Raw genomic sequence first — 16,815 nt, 5'->3', positions numbered from 1 at the left:
CCCCACCAGAGGACTTCACCAGCCAGGCCTCTGTCTGCAGCACTAAAGGAATGACACCTTCTTGGTCTTGCAGGGGTATTTGGAGATACATCTCTCCATCTTAGAGTTGTTTTAAGCAAAGTGCCAGAATTCCCTCATGTTCCTGGAGACATTAGACTCCAGATTTTGCTGGTCAGCAACTAGAATGCATCTGCAGATGTTCTGTAGTGACAGGACAAGGGGCAATGGTTTAAAACTGAAAGAGGGTAGGTTTAGGTTGCACATAAGGAAGAAATGTTTTATGACGAGGGAGGTGAGACCCTGGACCAGGTTGCCCAGAGAAGCTGTGGATGCCTCATCATTGGACGTGTTCAAGGTCAGGTTGGACAGGGCTTGGAGCAACCTGATCCAGTGAAAGAAGTCCCTGCCCATGGCAGGGGGATTGGACTAGGTGATCTTCAAAGGTTCCTTCCAACCCAAACCATTCTGTGATTCTTTGTTTTGCTTACACTTGGGCTGACAATGCTCTACTTTGCAACAGGGACACGGATTAAATTGCCAGAGTGCTGACAGTCCTCCTGCCTCTGCACTATCGTCTGCCCGGGAGGACAAGCAGGTTCTCATGCACTTTGCTGGTGAGGATTCGTGCAGCAGTCCATATTGCTGCAGTGCCGCAAACAAAACAGGAGCCCCAGGCATCCTCCTGTCTCCAAGAAATGCTGCATGTGGGATGCGTGGAGCGGCTGCTTGCACTGTGGTGGCTGGCTGATTGCTCATGCCCATAGGCTGGTCACGGTAGTTTATACCAATATTGCGATATATCATCAGCATTTAAGGATATTGAGGAGCTGCTGCATCCTGCCGTGGTCAGGCCAGTCCTGCTTCGCTCCCGTGGAAACCACCCGCTGGCAGAGCAGCATGCACCTCAAACTGCGCAGGGGTTGCTTTTGCAGCTGGGACACGGAGAGGGGAAATGAGGGACCTAAGGACATTGCAGCAGCTCATGGCTGGGAATAACGGGGCACATCCATTCTCTCATCTGGATGTCAGGGTGTGACGGATGCACTCGACCCCTTGACCAGACTGGTGGTGGTTTGGTGCAGGCTCTGGAAGAGGTAAAGGCCTGAGCCATAGCCAGGCTGTGAACTCCTCTAGTTTCAATCTGTTCTCTGCAAACCCACAAAGGAGCAGAGTGACACAGTGAGCATGGATGCGTAGGAGCTTGGAACACCGATCCTGCGATTGACACGTGAATAGCGGGTGGCTTTTCCAAGACTCGTCTATCAAGGAACAAAGAAAGTTGTGGGTATGAGGACTCTCCTGCAGACCTTTTCTATGGCATGTAATTTGACTACAAGCCAACCGCTTTATTCCGCAAATACGACAGCCTAAGTGAGCCTTCTTCGAGCTCTCCCTGCTAGGCAGCGTGGCTGCGTGGCGGTGATCTCCCCTTGAGCTGGGACACTTCCAAGGTCACTCTGCGAGGCAGAGAGACCTTCTACCAATGGCAGATCTTCGGTAAGCAACCGATATCACGCATAACCTTGTAGTGTGGTAACTTTGATTTTTGTCTTGGTAACTTTGTATACTGAACTGATGCTAATGAAACATTATATAAACTTTGCATGTACAATCTCTTAGACATAAACTGTTCACCAAGTCTGAGACTAAGATTGGACCTAGCCGCACCTAAGCCCCATCAGGAGTTTAGAAACCAAGGGGCTCTACTCTGAACCTCATGACTCAGCAGGAGGGTCTTCCTTACTCTTTGTATCTCTTCCATTAGACATAAACCATTGTCCAAGTCTGAGAATTAGATTAAGCCTAGCCACACCTAAGCTCCATCAGGAGCTTAGAAAGCAAGGGGCTCTACTCTGAACCTCGTGACTCAACGGGGGGCTCTTCCTTACTCTTTGCATCCCTGGTCTCTCTGTGAATCATTCTAACTTGAGTGCAACTCAGTTTTCCTTTGTATGATTCTCCTTTGTATGATTTTTTCTCTTTTTGTATGATTTTCCTTTGTATGATTCTTCCATGCAGTAATTAATAGAGTGAACCTTGCCATCGAATTTTGGTAAGTCGCACTTTTACAACATCATATTAAAACCACTTTTGCTGATACCTTTGGTGGTGGTTCCTTAAGCGTTCTACGTCACCCATTAGTGACGAATTGGCATGGTCAGCAGGATCCTAAATCAGGATTCGTGACATGGGGTTCAGGGGGGTCTGTCCTACAGACCCAAGTGGTTTGGGGGGCTCTAAATCACACAGGTTTTGCCTCGATAGTTATACTGACTGGTGGGAAGATGACAACGGGGTTTCTGCGATGGGTTGGACTGACGCAGCTTTATACAATCTTGGTAGATCTCATGAAGGACAAAGTTGGATTTTTTTCCCCGCTCTGTAGCAGCTCTCCTGAAAGTATGGGCCTGCAAAGGTCAGACCATGGCGGGGAAAGGCCGCTTCTCCTTTGTGAGGCTGTTTTCGGTTGTGTTTCATGTTTTCATCGCTGTCTGCCAGGGACCAGCCAAGACGCCGCGGCCGCCCCGCCAGGAGGGACGCCTCACGCGCCCGTGTTGGTGTTGATTGGAGCAGCGTGCCTCGGGGCCCTGGGGCCCGGCCGCCTTCCCCAGCGCTCAGCCGGCAGCCGCAGCGAGCTCCGCGGCACGGCGGTGCTGGGGCCCCGGTGCCGGTGCCGGCGGGGGGCGCGGGGAGGCGGGGTGGCGGGCGGAACCTTTGTACGGAGGAGCGGGTTCCGCGGGGCGGGGAAGAGCGCCGGACCGCGCTGCGCTGGGGGACCCGAGAGCGGGGCGGCCCGCGGAGCCGGGACGGTGAAGCTGTGGCGGGAGCGGGCCCGGCGGGGCCCGGCCAGGCCGCCATGTACGCGGGGCTGCAGGAGCTGGGGGTGGCCAACGGCGAGGACCTGAAGGAGACGCTGACCAACTGCACGGAGCCGCTGAAGGCCATCGAGCAGTTCCAGGTGGGGCGGGTCGCCATGGAGATGCCCGGGCGGCGGGGGCCGCCCGTGAGGGGCCGGGAGCACGAGAAGGCCCGAAGTGGGGTCTGTGTTTTGTGGGTTTTTTCCTCTCTTTGTTTCTTAACCAGCACGTCTTTAGCAGTCCCTGCTGCCGTTTGGCGGCTAGCGGAGCCGGCTAACCCCCCACCTCCCTCCCTGTCCGGTGCTTGTGTTGGCAGACAGAAAATGGAGTGCTCCTGCCCTCGCTGCAGTCGGCCCTGCCCTTCCTGGACCTGCACGGCACCCCGCGGCTGGAGTTCCACCAGTCGGTTTTCGATGAGCTGAGGGAGAAGCTGCTGGAGAGGGTCTCTGCCATCGCTTTGGAAGGGAAAGTTGAGGAGAGGTTTGTCGGCAGTCTTGTCGGTTATTCGGAGTGAGCTGGGAATTTTGTGTGAAAATTAGTTACAGTGGATGAGTGACTTCTGCAAAGGAGAGTTAGGTTCCTGGGGGATCAAGTTCCAGTGGCTTTGAGATGAGCCGCTTTGGTCCTTTACTGTAACGTGGTACTTAGTCTCTTGCTCTTACCTGTTTTCAGATACAAGAAGCTGGAAGATCTCCTAGAGAAGAGCTTTTCCCTGGTCAAGATGCCTTCCATACAGCCTGTGGTAATGTGTGTCATGAAGCACTTGCCCAAGGTAAAACCGCTCCGCCGGTTAGGCTGTTCCATTACATCTCCGTTGTATAGCTTACCTTAGCTGTGCTGCATACTCCATCTGCAGACCTTCTGCAAGTTTGTCGTTCAGTGTTAGGAACTGACTGAAGATTTACTGCATTCTTGTATCTGGTAACAGCTTAGCAGACTAATTCCAAAAGCATTTTACATTTTCATAATCGGATGAGACTATTTCCCTATTCAATATATGCAGCTTCCTAAAAGTAGTCAAGTTCACTGATAAGTGAATTTTTGCACAGCTGAGTTAAAAATCTATGATAAGTGGAAAGTAAGATTTGAGGAATGCAACTGGAAGTAGACAGGAGTGAGATTCGAATCTGTGAAACAAAAATCTCTAGGAGTAGCCTTATTAAAAGCATCGTCTTGTACTTAAGGTAATAGATTCAAAACTGCGACTAGAGCTTTTTGAAGTTACTGAGTTTTGAAACATCTCCCCAAATCTCAGCATCATAGGTTTAAAGGAAGTCTTTGTTCCGCTTTGGAAGAAATAAGGAAAAGCTTGGTGCGTAACTGGGTTGTTGAAAAAGTTAAGTGTCTTAGGATTGGCTTACTGTTACAGGAGTAGGGAAGGGAAAAGATGTGTCTGTGATATTTGCTTTTGTTTAGTTGCATTGTTGTGTAAATTACCAGACTGCCTGAGATTATGGTTTAGATGTCTTCTGTAGTCAGTTCCTTATGGCTGGGACAGTCAGGGGGGTGAGCTGCTCTACACTTTGGTATCCGCTCTGTTGATCACAGGTCCCTGAGAAGAAGCTGAAGTTAGTAATGGCCGATAAGGATTTGTATAAAGCATGTGCAGTGGAGGTGAAGCGCCAGATTTGGCAGGATAACCAGGCTCTGTTTGGTGATGAGGTATCTCCACTGCTGAAGCAATATATCCTGGAGAAAGAAAATATTCTTTTCAGCAATGATATTTCTGTCTTGCACAATTTCTTCAGTCCATCTCCCAAAACAAGACGTCAAGGAGAGGTAAGGACAAGGAAACCTCTTACAACATGCTTGCGAATGGAGTTCGTCGGCTTTCAGTCAACCTCATCAAATAACAGAGTGTCCGTTTCACCCGCCCAACTTTGCTACTGAAGTTGTTGGGCTAGACAAAGTATTTGCAAGAAATACCAGGTCATTTTCTCCTACATATCTTGATGAAAGCAGCAGGAATTATTTTAATAGTTACTCAATGCTGCAATTAATTGATTAACGTTGTAAGCCGTTTATGAGCTTTTAAAAAAATAGCAAGGCAAAAAATTTTTTCCTTTATTGCTCAGTCTGGCTTTAATACCCCTCAGCTGTTCTGAAGGCCGAGCATCTCTATCAAATCAGTTTGAATATCTTACATTTCTTGGTATTTTTTTTTTTTTAGCAGGACATAGTCCAACAAAAGCTTTTTTTTTTCCTTTTTTCCTTTTTTTTTTGTTTGTTTGGAAAAATGGAAAGGGACATTGAAAGTTGTGGCTAAGCTGGCATTCAGAAAAGCCGCTCTTTGAATGGAATTACGTGAAGTGGCTGAGCTGATCCAACACTCAGCCACAGGAGGGGCAGGTGCTGCTCCTCCCCTCCCTCCCTGTAGCTCTGGCAATTACCAGACCCTTCCGTGAGCTGATTCAGCTCAGTAATTGCTACAGAAACTCTAGCAAATAAAACGAGTAAGTAGTTTTCCAAGACAGTGGGTTGGATCTGCTCAAAGAAGAGCTCAGCTGGCACCAAAGCCATTGCAAGGAGGTGGGCTGGATCACACAGGTGGGACTGACCTGGGAGGAACAGTGGCATAGGCATTAGGAGGAGCGGGTCTCTCCTCTTCTTGGCGACAGCAAGCCATTACAGTGGTTCAGCTATAATGTGTTGCTTTACCTCAGGGGGCTTTTGCTCCAAAAGGGAAATAAAAGAGTTTCTGTGAGGACCTTGCTATTGAGAATGCTAAGGAATTGCAGTGATAAGGCAGTATAAAGCTTTAATTTCAGAGAGGATAGCATATCTGTTACATGGGGTGTTGGGTTTGGGTCTGGTTTGCTTTCAAAAGCTCATTTAGTGTAAGTGCTCTGGTAAGTGCAACTTACTTCAGGTTTACACTGCAGAGTTGTGGTTTAACCCTGACTAGCAACTAGGCACCACACATCTGCTTGCTCACTTCCCCCCAGTGGGATAGGGGGGAGAATCAGAAGGGTTAAAGAAAGAAACTTGTGGCTTGAGATAAAAACAGTTTAATAATTAAAAAGAAATTTAAAAAAATGCAAGGAAAAACCCGACAAACCCAAAAAAACCAAGCAATGCAAATGAAAACAATTGCTCTCCACCAACCAGCTGATGCCCAGCCAGTCCCTGAGCAGCGGCTCCCCCGCCAACCTCCACCCCCAGTTTTATTGCTGAGCGTGACATCATACGGTGTGGGACATCCCTTTGGTCACTTGGGGTCAGCTGTCCCGGCCGTGTCCCCTCCCAGCTCCTTGTGCCCCCCAGCCTGCTCGCCGCAGGGCGGTGTGAGGAGCAGAAAAGGCCTTGACTCTGTGTAAGCACTGCTCAGCAGTAATGAAACCATCCCTGTGTTATCAACCCTGTTTCCAGCACAAATCCAAAACATAGCCCCATACTGGCTCCTGTGGAGAAAATTAACTCTACCCCAGCCAAAACCAGTAGAAGCCTTCACCTTCATTCTCGTGCCCGTAGCCTGAAGGTAGATACAAAAGACTTCTAATGAAAAGTGAGTTTTGTTCATGTCACAATAATTGTAAATTATATTCGTCAATAACAGGCACTGCTTCTTACCTGTTTCACATAGCTGAGCACCTTATTTTACAAAGGCTTTGATTTCCTTTTGCAAGAGGGCCTTTTCTTAACATTCTTTATTCTTTCATTATGGCTATGAAAGATTTGGTGAACATCTCTTGAACAAACGCTCTTGGAAATCTTGGTGTAAAATAGTTCCTTTCCAGGAACCCATGTGAATGCAGCTCTTTCAATCTTGGGAAACCATGTAGAAGAATTAATTGACGTTTTGTGTGTGTGAAATAACAGTATCTCTTGGGACTGAGTGCACATTTTTTCTACTTTGAGTTTAGGTGGTTCAGAAGCTGACCCAGATGATTGGGAAGAACGTGAAGCTGTACGATATGGTGTTGCAGTTTCTGAGAACCTTGTTCCTTCGGACAAGGAACGTTCATTACTGCACGCTACGGGCAGAGCTCCTGATGTCGCTGCATGACCTGGAAATCAGTGAAATCTGCACCGTTGACCCCTGTCATAAGGTATTAATCATGTGGGACAGATGGGAGTATTACTGGAGATTTTTCTGTTTCGCCCACTCCTGTGCATACCTGCTGCCCTGCAGGACTTCAGCCCAGAGAAGATGACTCCTCTCTGTGAAGAGAGTTCAGGCCTTGAATCCAAAAGTCATCTTATATTCCTTGGAACTTCAGGTGAAAAATTTCATCTTGGTTAACCAGCAGCTTGCTTTCATTTCGTAACCCATAAATCATTCAAATTGGTGGTACTTTTTCAGTGTTAAAAACAATGTCTAATCTGACCTGTGTAGATGCTGCAAAAAATAATCAAAACCATTAGCTAGCCCCAGGTTCTTAATCAAATCTTGCTTCCCTCCCTGTTGTGCCTGGTGTGATATACTCCATCTGTCAGTAAACTGTGTGTGGAACATTAAATACTTTGGATCTTGAATTATAAGAGAACATTAAACTATTAAAATATTGGGGGGTGACAGATGTGGTGTTAATGTCACACCAGGGTCTTGTTACTGGTCCTTTGTCTGCGGTCACCCTCGCTCTGACCTAGAGCAAAGCTTTTTCTCCTAAGTAATATTGCTAAATTTTATGTGTATTCTGCTTATAGAGATGATGTCCTTGAGTGATGATGTTACTGCATGGTTTTTAATGTCTTCTGATCAAGTGTCCCAAAATCAGTGCACAGACAGTGACTGAATAAAAAAGGCCAATTCTTGTTCAAGTTGCAGAGCGTTTTCAGGGACCCCATTTTGCCGCTGCAAAAGGCAGTGACTGCTGCAAGGAAAGGAAGCCACGGTGAAAGCATTTCAGAAAATTCAGCAAGTTGTTCTTTTTTGACAACTGAAATGTTGAGGGAAATTATGTGTTGTTTTCTGAAAGGGGAAAAAAGCCCTTAATTTTAGGTCAGATAAAAAATTTCACTTAACTGTTTTCTTCCGTTTTGATAATACGGCTCTAAAGCCAAAGCACCCCCACTGTTAATATCCCCTACTTAGAGGGTGGGACTGGTATTGCAACGGCTAAAATATCCCATGTTGTTATTGCTAAGTGATGCTGCTTCTGTGCAGCTTGTGTGAATCCGCATTGATCAGGTGTGCTGGGCAGCGGTACATTTTATACCTGCCTCTTCCTTAACTGCCAGGGAATGCCTTTCTTGGGAGGGGAGAAAGTGACACCAGGTTAACTTACATTGGTACCTCTGACCTCCTTTGGAATCTTTATAGTTCTGATCTCCTCTGTATTTGTGACCACCTTGCTACCGTACCTAAGTATATTAATAAAATGTATTAATTCCAGATATTTGGAGGTCATTCTAGCCTGTTTTCTCTGACATTGTGTATTTTATTGCTGGTTTACTGAGTTGCTGTGGTTCATAAAGGTTTCTCCTTTTTCATAACAGTTCACCTGGTGCCTTGATGCTTGCATTCGGGAAAAGTTTGTGGACAACAAGAGAGCTCGGGAATTGCAAGGGTTTCTGGATGGAGTGAAGAAGGGACAAGAACAAGTGTTGGGGTAAGGCGCTTGGGCTGTTTATTGAGAAACTGCAAAGGGGTTCCTGGCAGTCACAACATCTGACAGGTGTTGTAGGTGTTAATTCTTCCCTAGAGCCAGCTAACAGCCAGTGGCTCTTCTGTGCGGTCAAATCCGGTACGTTCGTGAGCATTGGTGCACTAGGGCCTAGCCCCGCATGTTCTGGTGACATAGCTGTTACCACCCCTGAGTCTCCCCTGTGGCCTGGTAACTCCCTGTGGGAGATCTCCTGCTTGATTTCAGTGCAGAAGACCTTTAGTAATTGTTTCGGATAACAAGCTCTTTCAAGTCGAAGAAATCATTCATGGTGTTTTTACAAGGCAGGAGAAGGTTCATCAGCTGGACACCTTTAGGTAACAGAAGACAGAAATTCAGGTTTTACGTTATCATAGTAAGGGTATCGTTACAGTACTTGCCCTGTGTCTACCTCTCTTCTTAAACACAGCAGTATGTGTGTGCTTATAAAAATAGAGCACACACTGCTTTGATGTTCCGTCTGATAGCGGACAGGATTACAACAAATAGGCTCAAACATGTTACTCTGGTGAAACGCACTGCTGTCCTACAGCTGGATATGCAGCTGTACGGTAGGGTTGCTTGTTATGGATGACATGTATTTGATTTTTGCTTCTCAGGGACTTGTCAATGATCTTGTGTGATCCCTTTGCCATTAACACCTTAGCCTTGAGTACCATAAGGCACCTGCAAGACCTGGTTGGGCAGGACACCTTACCCAGGGTGAGTGTCATAGCTTGTGCACCTAATCTGAACCATGGTCTTGATTGAATAGCATTCATCAGCAAGGGACTGGCACCGTAGAAGAAGTACGATTAAGTTCTCAAATGCATGTGTAAATTGAAATAAGGGAAATGTGATACTCCTGTCCACTTGTAGCACGTACCTTAGAGCTCTGCAGGAGCACTGTTTGGAGACGGGCATTTTGGAGCTCTCCAAATTGACAACGAATTCTTTGTATGGCTCATTCTGTCCTAACAGCTACGCATATATAGAATTGTCTATAGAATATGTGCCTCCCTGCTTTGTCCTTCCATCGGTTTGCTTAACAGCAGCAGCCTTTTTTTCCCTGCCACGGTAAATGCGTTGGATTAGTTTACCCTGTTCTGGTCCGTTGGCTGCGATATAATACAGTTCCTGCAAGTAGTGTCTGCAGGAGGTGTTTGATTGTTAAAAGAGGGTAGCCTTACAGGTGTCTGAACGGTGTGAGGCATTTGCTGGTTTTGTCCCCGAGTTGTTAAATTTTATTGTTGGATCGAATAACTTCCTCGTGAGAGTTTAAGACTGAAAATTGTTTTGGTTTCAGGACACACTATAAATGAAAAAACATTGTTATTCTTACACATGCTTTCTCTTTCTGACTCCTGCTGAGATGACTTGATTTTTCCTGTCACAAGTTATATTTCAGTATAGTAATTTGGCTGGATACATTTAAAAACAATGTTGTTGATCAGATTGGCTGCATGCTCCTTGGTGTGTTATAAAATGTTACAAAACCCCACAAACCCTCAAGTGTGTCTGTTACTTGATTCCCGTTTGAGGAATCCGTTGTCAGTTAAACTGGAGAACTGAATGCCTCTAGCAGTCTTTCATAAAGCCGCTAATCCAGGAGGGCTTTGAATGTAAACCACATCAATATCTGTATGTGCAACTTGTGGAAGATCAAAATAGCTGGTTTTCTCCTCCCCTTAAAATTCGAGGAAAGCCCGGACCTGCTGCTGCTCCTTAGGATGCTGTCTTTGGGACAGGGGGCCTGGGACATGATTGACAGTCAAGTCTTCAAGGAACCAAAAATGGTGAGCCATTTTGATGTTTAGAATTTAACACATTTAATTAAACAAATTTAGACTTGTTTATTATTTTATTGCATCCCGGATTTAACATTCATTCTGCACACCTCTCATCATAGCTTCCTTAGGAAAAACATGTAAGCGGTCACAGAGCAGCAGCTCAAGTGGACATGCTGTAAGCTTCAGTTACCTGCTTTTTTATTTACGTGAATGCCTGGCCCTTACTGTTTTAAAATCAGACTGTACCTCTCTTAAATTCTGCACTGGTTGCTCATTGTTCCTGGGAACTTCTACATGGCTGACGAATTTGTAAAACACATCTTGTATGAGGAAGGCAGGATTTCAGAGGCTGGTCTGAAACCCTGGTAGCAGTGTAGCAGCTTTTCATTGACATGAAAAAATGTTTTTCCCTTCCAGCTATCAGCTGTAGCAATTTTGTGTAGTGCCACGTTCAGCTACAATCCTTCTGTGCTTTGGAAACCCTTTGCTCAGTATTCTCGGCAGCCCTAGCATAGTTTGGGAGCACATACATGCAGCTGACGGCGGGAAGGCTAACCGCGGTGTCGCACAGCAGGACTGCTTCTCGAGACAAATTTGCTGTTTCTGTTCTGAACTACAACGCAGCAAATGTCTACCTAGGGCGACATTTGAAGTCTTCAAGATATATATTACTGGCTGATGTGCACATTTAAATTTACCACAGGAAGGGTGCACAGTAATGCTCGGATTGTAACAGTGAGGGTGACCGAAACTCCAAGAGTAGCACTGTGATTTGACTTGCCGAGGTGCTTTCGTGAATCTCTTAGGAAGAAACTGAACGTTTTTCCTAAATGGAATCTCCAAATCTGTATTTAAAATCTGTTTTATTTATGATTGCCACAAGCTGTAACCTCCCACTCTGAATCTGATACAACATAGGCTGATCTGCCTTGTGCGAGGAGATGCTCTTTATTGTTGCTATTCTAGCTATTCATCGATTCCTGTCAGTTTAGGGAATGAACAAAATGATTTGTAATTGCTGATAAAAGCAATTTGGCACCATCCTTAACATGCAGTGCTTGCAGCAGTATTGGAAAAAGTCTCGCGGAAGAAATGCTACGTAATTGTCAAAAGAAGAATTTGAGCAGGAGTATTTCTGTAGATGAGGTGAAGTACAGTTTTCCTAATTGCCAGCGGAACATGTGGAAGGGAATTATTTAAGAATTCTGACTGGAACTGGGCGTCTGAAAGCTTGTTTTCCTAAGTGTAGGATGGGGCTCATAATATTGCCTCGGTATTTGTTACGGCACTCTAGGACCATTAGGTGGCATGAACTGATTGATGAAAGCATTCTTCTTTTCCCTCTCTTCTTCCATCCCTCTAAGGAAGCTGAGTTGATCACAAAGTTCTTGCCTATGCTGATGTCCTTTGTGGTGGATGACCACACCTTCAATGTAGATCAGAAACTGCCCTCGGAGGAGAAGGGACCAATTCCCTACCCCAGCACCATTCCTGAAGCTTTCACCAAGTACGTAATCTGCCTTACCGGCTTTGTACATGTAGTCGTGTTACCAATGCAAAACATCAAGGAGCCAGCCAACGCTGACAGGAAAAAATACTGTATGTGGTAACGTAAAGACTTTCTTGGGGTAAGATTTAGTCCCAGTTAATCAAGCCTGAACTTTTCCTTTAGCCAAACAAGTTTCCACTGTGGTTCCTCAAATAAAATTTATCGATATAAAATAATATTTCTTGTAATGACCATTCTCTTGGCAGATTGAATATGAAAATATTTGGTATTACTGCTTTCAAATACGCTGCTTGTGTAGCTTCCCAAGCGGTGAATGATGAGTGTTTGAGTGATACTCGGGTGCAGCGGGACGAGTGTCCGTGCCTGGTTCTGAAGAGTGCTATTGTAAATCGTAAAGTTGGCATTTTTGTGACAGAGACACTCGTTCTCTGTTGATAACCTATCACTCCAGGGATGTCAAAAAGATAAATAAAACCTCTGTGCGCTCTGTTGTATTCAGATCTTGCACTAATTTCCAGCACAATTCTTACCTGTACGCCAGAATCTGGAGTACTGTATCCCGGTAGTTGTACTCTCCTCTATTATAGTGTTGATATTTGAGCTTTGGGAAACTAAAACAAAACAGTATTGGACTTTGTATCATTTTTGAATATTTGGGCTTCTTCTAAAACCCATTTTGAATAGCACTTTCATCATTAGTACTATTATAAATGTTCACAATCAAATCCAACTGCTTGATTGTGAGACAGCGCAATGTTTGCTGAATGGTAAATTTTTCTGGATCGTGGTAGTGAACATAATGATGGCGATCTCAGTCACTGAGGAGCTGTTCTTCAGTGGGTTTGAGGTTACCCACTGCTGTAACTGCTTGATTGCTGTCCAACAGTATTTTAAACCCTCTTTTAAGAAAAAAAAAAAATACTCTGTTTTACCTTTATTGATTAAGAAACTTTGCTTCTGCCATAACAGATTCTTGCAGGAGAACAGAATAGCTTGTGAGATTGGGCTGTACTACGTCCTTCACATCACTAAACAGAGGAACAAGAATGCTTTCCTTAGGCTCCTGCCGGCACTGGGTGAGTTTTTGTCTTGTCTTCTATTCTATAGCTGTTTGCTGTGTACTGGACACCCAGGATGCGAGTAAACCTGGAGTAAAAGTGATTTCAGAGTCAAAGACGTAACGTTCTGCCTTTGGCTCTTCTGGTGACTTCGTTGTAAGGCCCTGCAGAAGTGTGTGGTTTTGTCTGCAATTCGGATACTTTTCTGCTGATCCAGGAATTTAGAGATAGTGGCTGAAGGTCAGTACTTCCTTAGCTCAAAGGCTGTATTCACAATGGGATCAGCCGAGAACTGTTTGGAATGAATCCGAAAGATAAAAGAGCAGGTGGCTTAATTCTGCCACTGCTCATAGGAATTGCACGTGGCCAGAAATTCTTGGGGCTTGGCTTTGTGTGGTGAAAAAACCTGTGACAAAACAGGATGGAACTCAGCCCTAAATTCTTCCTTGGGGTTACCTTCTTCACTGACTTCTCTGGGGTAAGTTGCGTGAGAGCTCTGAAGCAACCTTAGGAATTGCAGCTCCCAGGAATGGCGGGGGGTTCACTTCGCACTCTCTCACCCCAGCTCTGGTGTTCTCTGAACCCTGTGCTGAACTCTCAGCTCACTTACGTGGGTGAGTTTTCCATGTGTAAGTGATTTGTATCTGCTCACTACGGGGTCTGGGAAGTGCACGGAGGTGATGTGGCCATGAACAGAGAGGATGGTGGAGAAGGGTAGTAGGGGACTTTGTGGTTTTGGCAGGAGCAAGCTACTCTGTGACTTTAGCCTTGGCGGAGACATCGGCTTTCTACATATTCTTGCCCCTCTGCTCCTACGCTTTTATGTCTGGAAGATCAAAGCCACCTGCCTGGGCTACCTGTTTTAAAAGTCACTAAGGAAATCTCGCTGCAAAGTTTTCAGCAGGAACATCTGCTGTGTCGCCAGGTTTTGGCACACCTGTGTCAGTCTCAGTCTCTCTCCTTTTCATGTTGTATAGTTGAGACATTCAGTGACTTGGCCTTCAGTGATATTTTTCTGCATCTGCTTACTGGTAACCTCACGCTGCTGGGTGATGAATTTGCACTCGAGGAGTTCTGCACCAGTCTCTTTGATGGCTTCTTTCTCACTGCCTGCTCAAGGTAAATCTGATTTTCCTCAGGAGAAGTGAGTTTACAGGATAGCTGAGGGAGGTTATATTACTTTGAACTATCATTTAATAGTTCAGCAAACCCTTCGCATATAGTGGAAATATTAGCCTGATGCTGTTTTCCTTTAAGGAAAGGCTTATATTTTGTGATCAAGGTTTTAAGCAAAATTGTTAAGTGTTGATTATAAATTATTACCTAAACTGTAATTCATTATTCATAAGTTGGAGTTGCAAAAGATAATATCCTTCATGCTTTGCAGCAGCAGTGAATATGAAGAGTTAACTTCGGCTCTTCGCAGTACCAGCTGCGCACAGAAAATCTGTTTGTATCTGCTAATTCTGTTAAGTCAGCGTGGTTCAACTGGTGGCCTGCAGACCGCATCTGACCTCCAGGAGGCTGCCCCAAAAGTGATTAGAACTGCTGTTCGGGCACGGCAGCATGCGCTGCTGCTGCTGCTACCGCTCCCTCCACACATACGGAGGGACAAACATCCTCCTGCCTGCGCATGTGGCCTGTCCGACAGAGAGACCAGCTGTTGCCACGTGCTACAGCCTGTGCTTAAAATCTCCCCCTCCTTCCTCATGGTTGCTACAGCTGGTCCGCTCCTGTTGAATAATTACATGAATTGCTTGAAAGTCTAAGGCAGGGTTCGCGCTTCTCAGGTGTTTTGGAAATTGTAACAAAGCTGCCAGTCTGTGGCTGTGTGAATTATTCTGGTACTGTTGCTGTAGCTTTCTAGTTCTCAAGATGGTGTTTGTTTATATCTGTTACTGCTTTAAAATCGCTTTTTTGCAGAAAGGAGAACGTACATAGACATGTGCTAAGACTGCTGCTTCATCTGCATCACAAAGTGGCGCCTGCCAAATTAGAGTCTCTCCAGAAGGCTTTGGAACCCACCAAGCAGGTAAGGAGGAAAGCAGGAGAAAGGGAAAATTGATTGCAAATGAAAACAGCTGCCTTTCCAGACATTGCTTAATGGAACATGAGCTCTGCTTTCCAAGTGTACCAAGTTGTGTCTTAATTATCTTGTAACTTCCTCTTTCTGTGTTGGTTTGTGTTAAAACACACGGGGTAATTGCATACTTAATGTTCTAGCTAGTAGCAGCTAGAATGAAGTATGACTCTTCTCTTTTTCCCCTCCCTAATTCTCATTCTGCAGAGCGGGGAAGCTGTGAAGGAGCTTTACAGCCAGCTCACTGAGAAACTGGAGCTTCGCAAGCCAAGTCCAGCCGAGGTGACCGAGACGCCCTCCATGGAACTGCCCTTGCCCACTGTGCCCACACCAGCCTCACGCTGAGCTACATCTGCAGTGCAAGAGTGAGCCAGAAGAACTAACCTAGCGCTCTGCAGCGTGACGGCACCTTTCGAGTGTCTGGGCCTTCAGGGTGGAAACAAAAAAAAAAGCCGCTGAAGCTCTTTCAGGAAACACTGCAGTTTACCCAACTCACTGGCTCTTGCTGGTTAGAAAACTGTATGCAGTGCATTGCAAAGGTTTACTTTTCTTAAAGATGACTGAGTGTCTTGTAGATCCACTTAAAATCTGACTGTACATTTTTTTTTCAAAAAGAAAATGCATATTTTTAAGCTTGGCATCTTGTATTTTTAAACTGTACTTTAAGAACTGATAAATGCGTGTTTAACTCCATTGTGGTTGAGCAGGTAGTGTGAACTCCTGAAGGCTAACCATAGCTTCCTTCGGCCGAGTTTGCTCCTCGGGGTCTTGGGAGAAGATGCTCAAGAAGGAAATGTCAGAGGAGATAAGCTCCGCTGATAGAATTTCCTGTTTGAGGTTCTAGCGCTCTTGGTACGTGGTAAGCCATGCTGCGTTAGTCAGGGATGCCCACCACTGTCATTAGACCAAGAAACAGCGAACAGCCATCTTCTCGGCTAGGCTCTTACAAAGGCAGCCAGAAGTGGAATCGTTCTCTCTCCTCTCCACTTTGCTCCAGAGGAGTAGCTTGAAATGAGTCCTGGAGCCAGTGAAGAAAACCATGACTAGCGTGTTCCCAAACGACAGCAGGGTTTGAGTGTAGGTGAAGTGCAATTCTGTCTTCGTAGAAACAGCCTGTTCTTCATGGCTCATTTGTGTCGCTGTCTGTACTCTTACAGCTAATTCCCGTTCTGCTTTTATTGCTGCCTCGGTGTAAGCCTCAGGTAGAGCGTGCAGGACGATGGGCATGGGAGAAGAATGAGTTGTGTGCGTTTACCACGGACTTCACACAGCAGGTACAATGTGCCTGAAAAGAATCTTGCCAGTCCTCTGTAAGCAGGAAGCTGCCTACGTGAATTATTCTGAATCGCAAAATAACTCGGGCAGGACGGCACCTCTGAGGGTGCGTGGTCCACCCCCTGACGCGGAGCAGGGCCAGCCTAGGTGAGGTCGCTCCAGAGCAGGAATTTGTGTTTTCCTTTCTTGAGTTTCATGGGGTTTGTGTCAGGCCACGTCCCCAGCCTGCGGAGGGCGGGAGGTCCGTTGGAGAGCAGCCCTGCCCAGTGCAGCAGCCGTGCCTGCAACTCGGCATCATTTGCAAACTTGCGGAGGGCACGTTCCGTCTTCAGGTGGTAACTAGAGGCGTTAAACCATAGTAGCCCCACTAACGACCCCCGAGGAATGCCGTGAGTAACGGGCGGCCAGTTGGACTTTGTGCTGCTGATCGCAACCCTCTGAGCCCGGCGTCCTGCCAGTTTTCCGTGCAGCTATCTGAGCGGTATCAAACCATTTGGCTATATGGATTCTTCGGTCCGTTGTGCCAAAAGCCGTTTCAGTCAAGGTAAGCGACCCGCTGCGCTCCCCCCATCCGCCGAGCCAGGCGTCTCTTCGTAGAAGGTGACGGGGTTTGTTGGGCACAATGAACCCTTGGAATTTACCCGGCCGTGCCCTGTCCC

The 16,815-nt window shown here is 46.1% G+C and overlaps 1 protein-coding gene across 5 annotated transcripts; it reads left to right on the top strand.

Annotated features, from left to right (window-relative positions):
- The first annotated feature begins 2,758 nt into the window (after nucleotides 1-2,758).
- Nucleotides 2,759-15,607, top strand: NELFB (negative elongation factor complex member B). Of its 5 annotated transcripts, XM_082327504.1 has the most exons (13): nucleotides 2,759-2,959; nucleotides 3,175-3,338; nucleotides 3,531-3,630; nucleotides 4,407-4,637; nucleotides 6,722-6,907; nucleotides 8,298-8,410; nucleotides 9,064-9,166; nucleotides 10,144-10,239; nucleotides 11,598-11,740; nucleotides 12,713-12,819; nucleotides 13,779-13,920; nucleotides 14,725-14,833; nucleotides 15,089-15,607. In XM_082327504.1, the coding sequence occupies exons 1-13, from the start codon at nucleotides 2,858-2,860 to the stop codon at nucleotides 15,224-15,226; spliced, it is 1,734 nt and encodes a 577-aa protein (XP_082183630.1). In that variant the 5' UTR covers nucleotides 2,759-2,857; the 3' UTR covers nucleotides 15,227-15,607. The 5 variants fall into 5 exon arrangements, 4 of the variants coding, with proteins under 4 accessions (XP_082183630.1, XP_082183628.1, XP_082183627.1 ...); XM_082327502.1 differs by lacking the exons at nucleotides 14,725-14,833; nucleotides 15,089-15,607 and adding an exon at nucleotides 14,192-14,714; XM_082327501.1 differs by lacking the exons at nucleotides 14,725-14,833; nucleotides 15,089-15,607 and adding an exon at nucleotides 14,189-14,714.
- The last annotated feature ends 1,208 nt before the right edge of the window (nucleotides 15,608-16,815 follow it).

The sequence above is a fragment of the Platalea leucorodia genome (assembly GCF_965183815.1).
Source record: "Platalea leucorodia genome assembly, chromosome: 15".
NCBI lineage: Eukaryota > Metazoa > Chordata > Aves > Pelecaniformes > Threskiornithidae > Platalea > Platalea leucorodia.
Note: the sequence above shows the minus strand (reverse complement) of the source record. Positions and strands in the feature narration are given on the sequence as shown.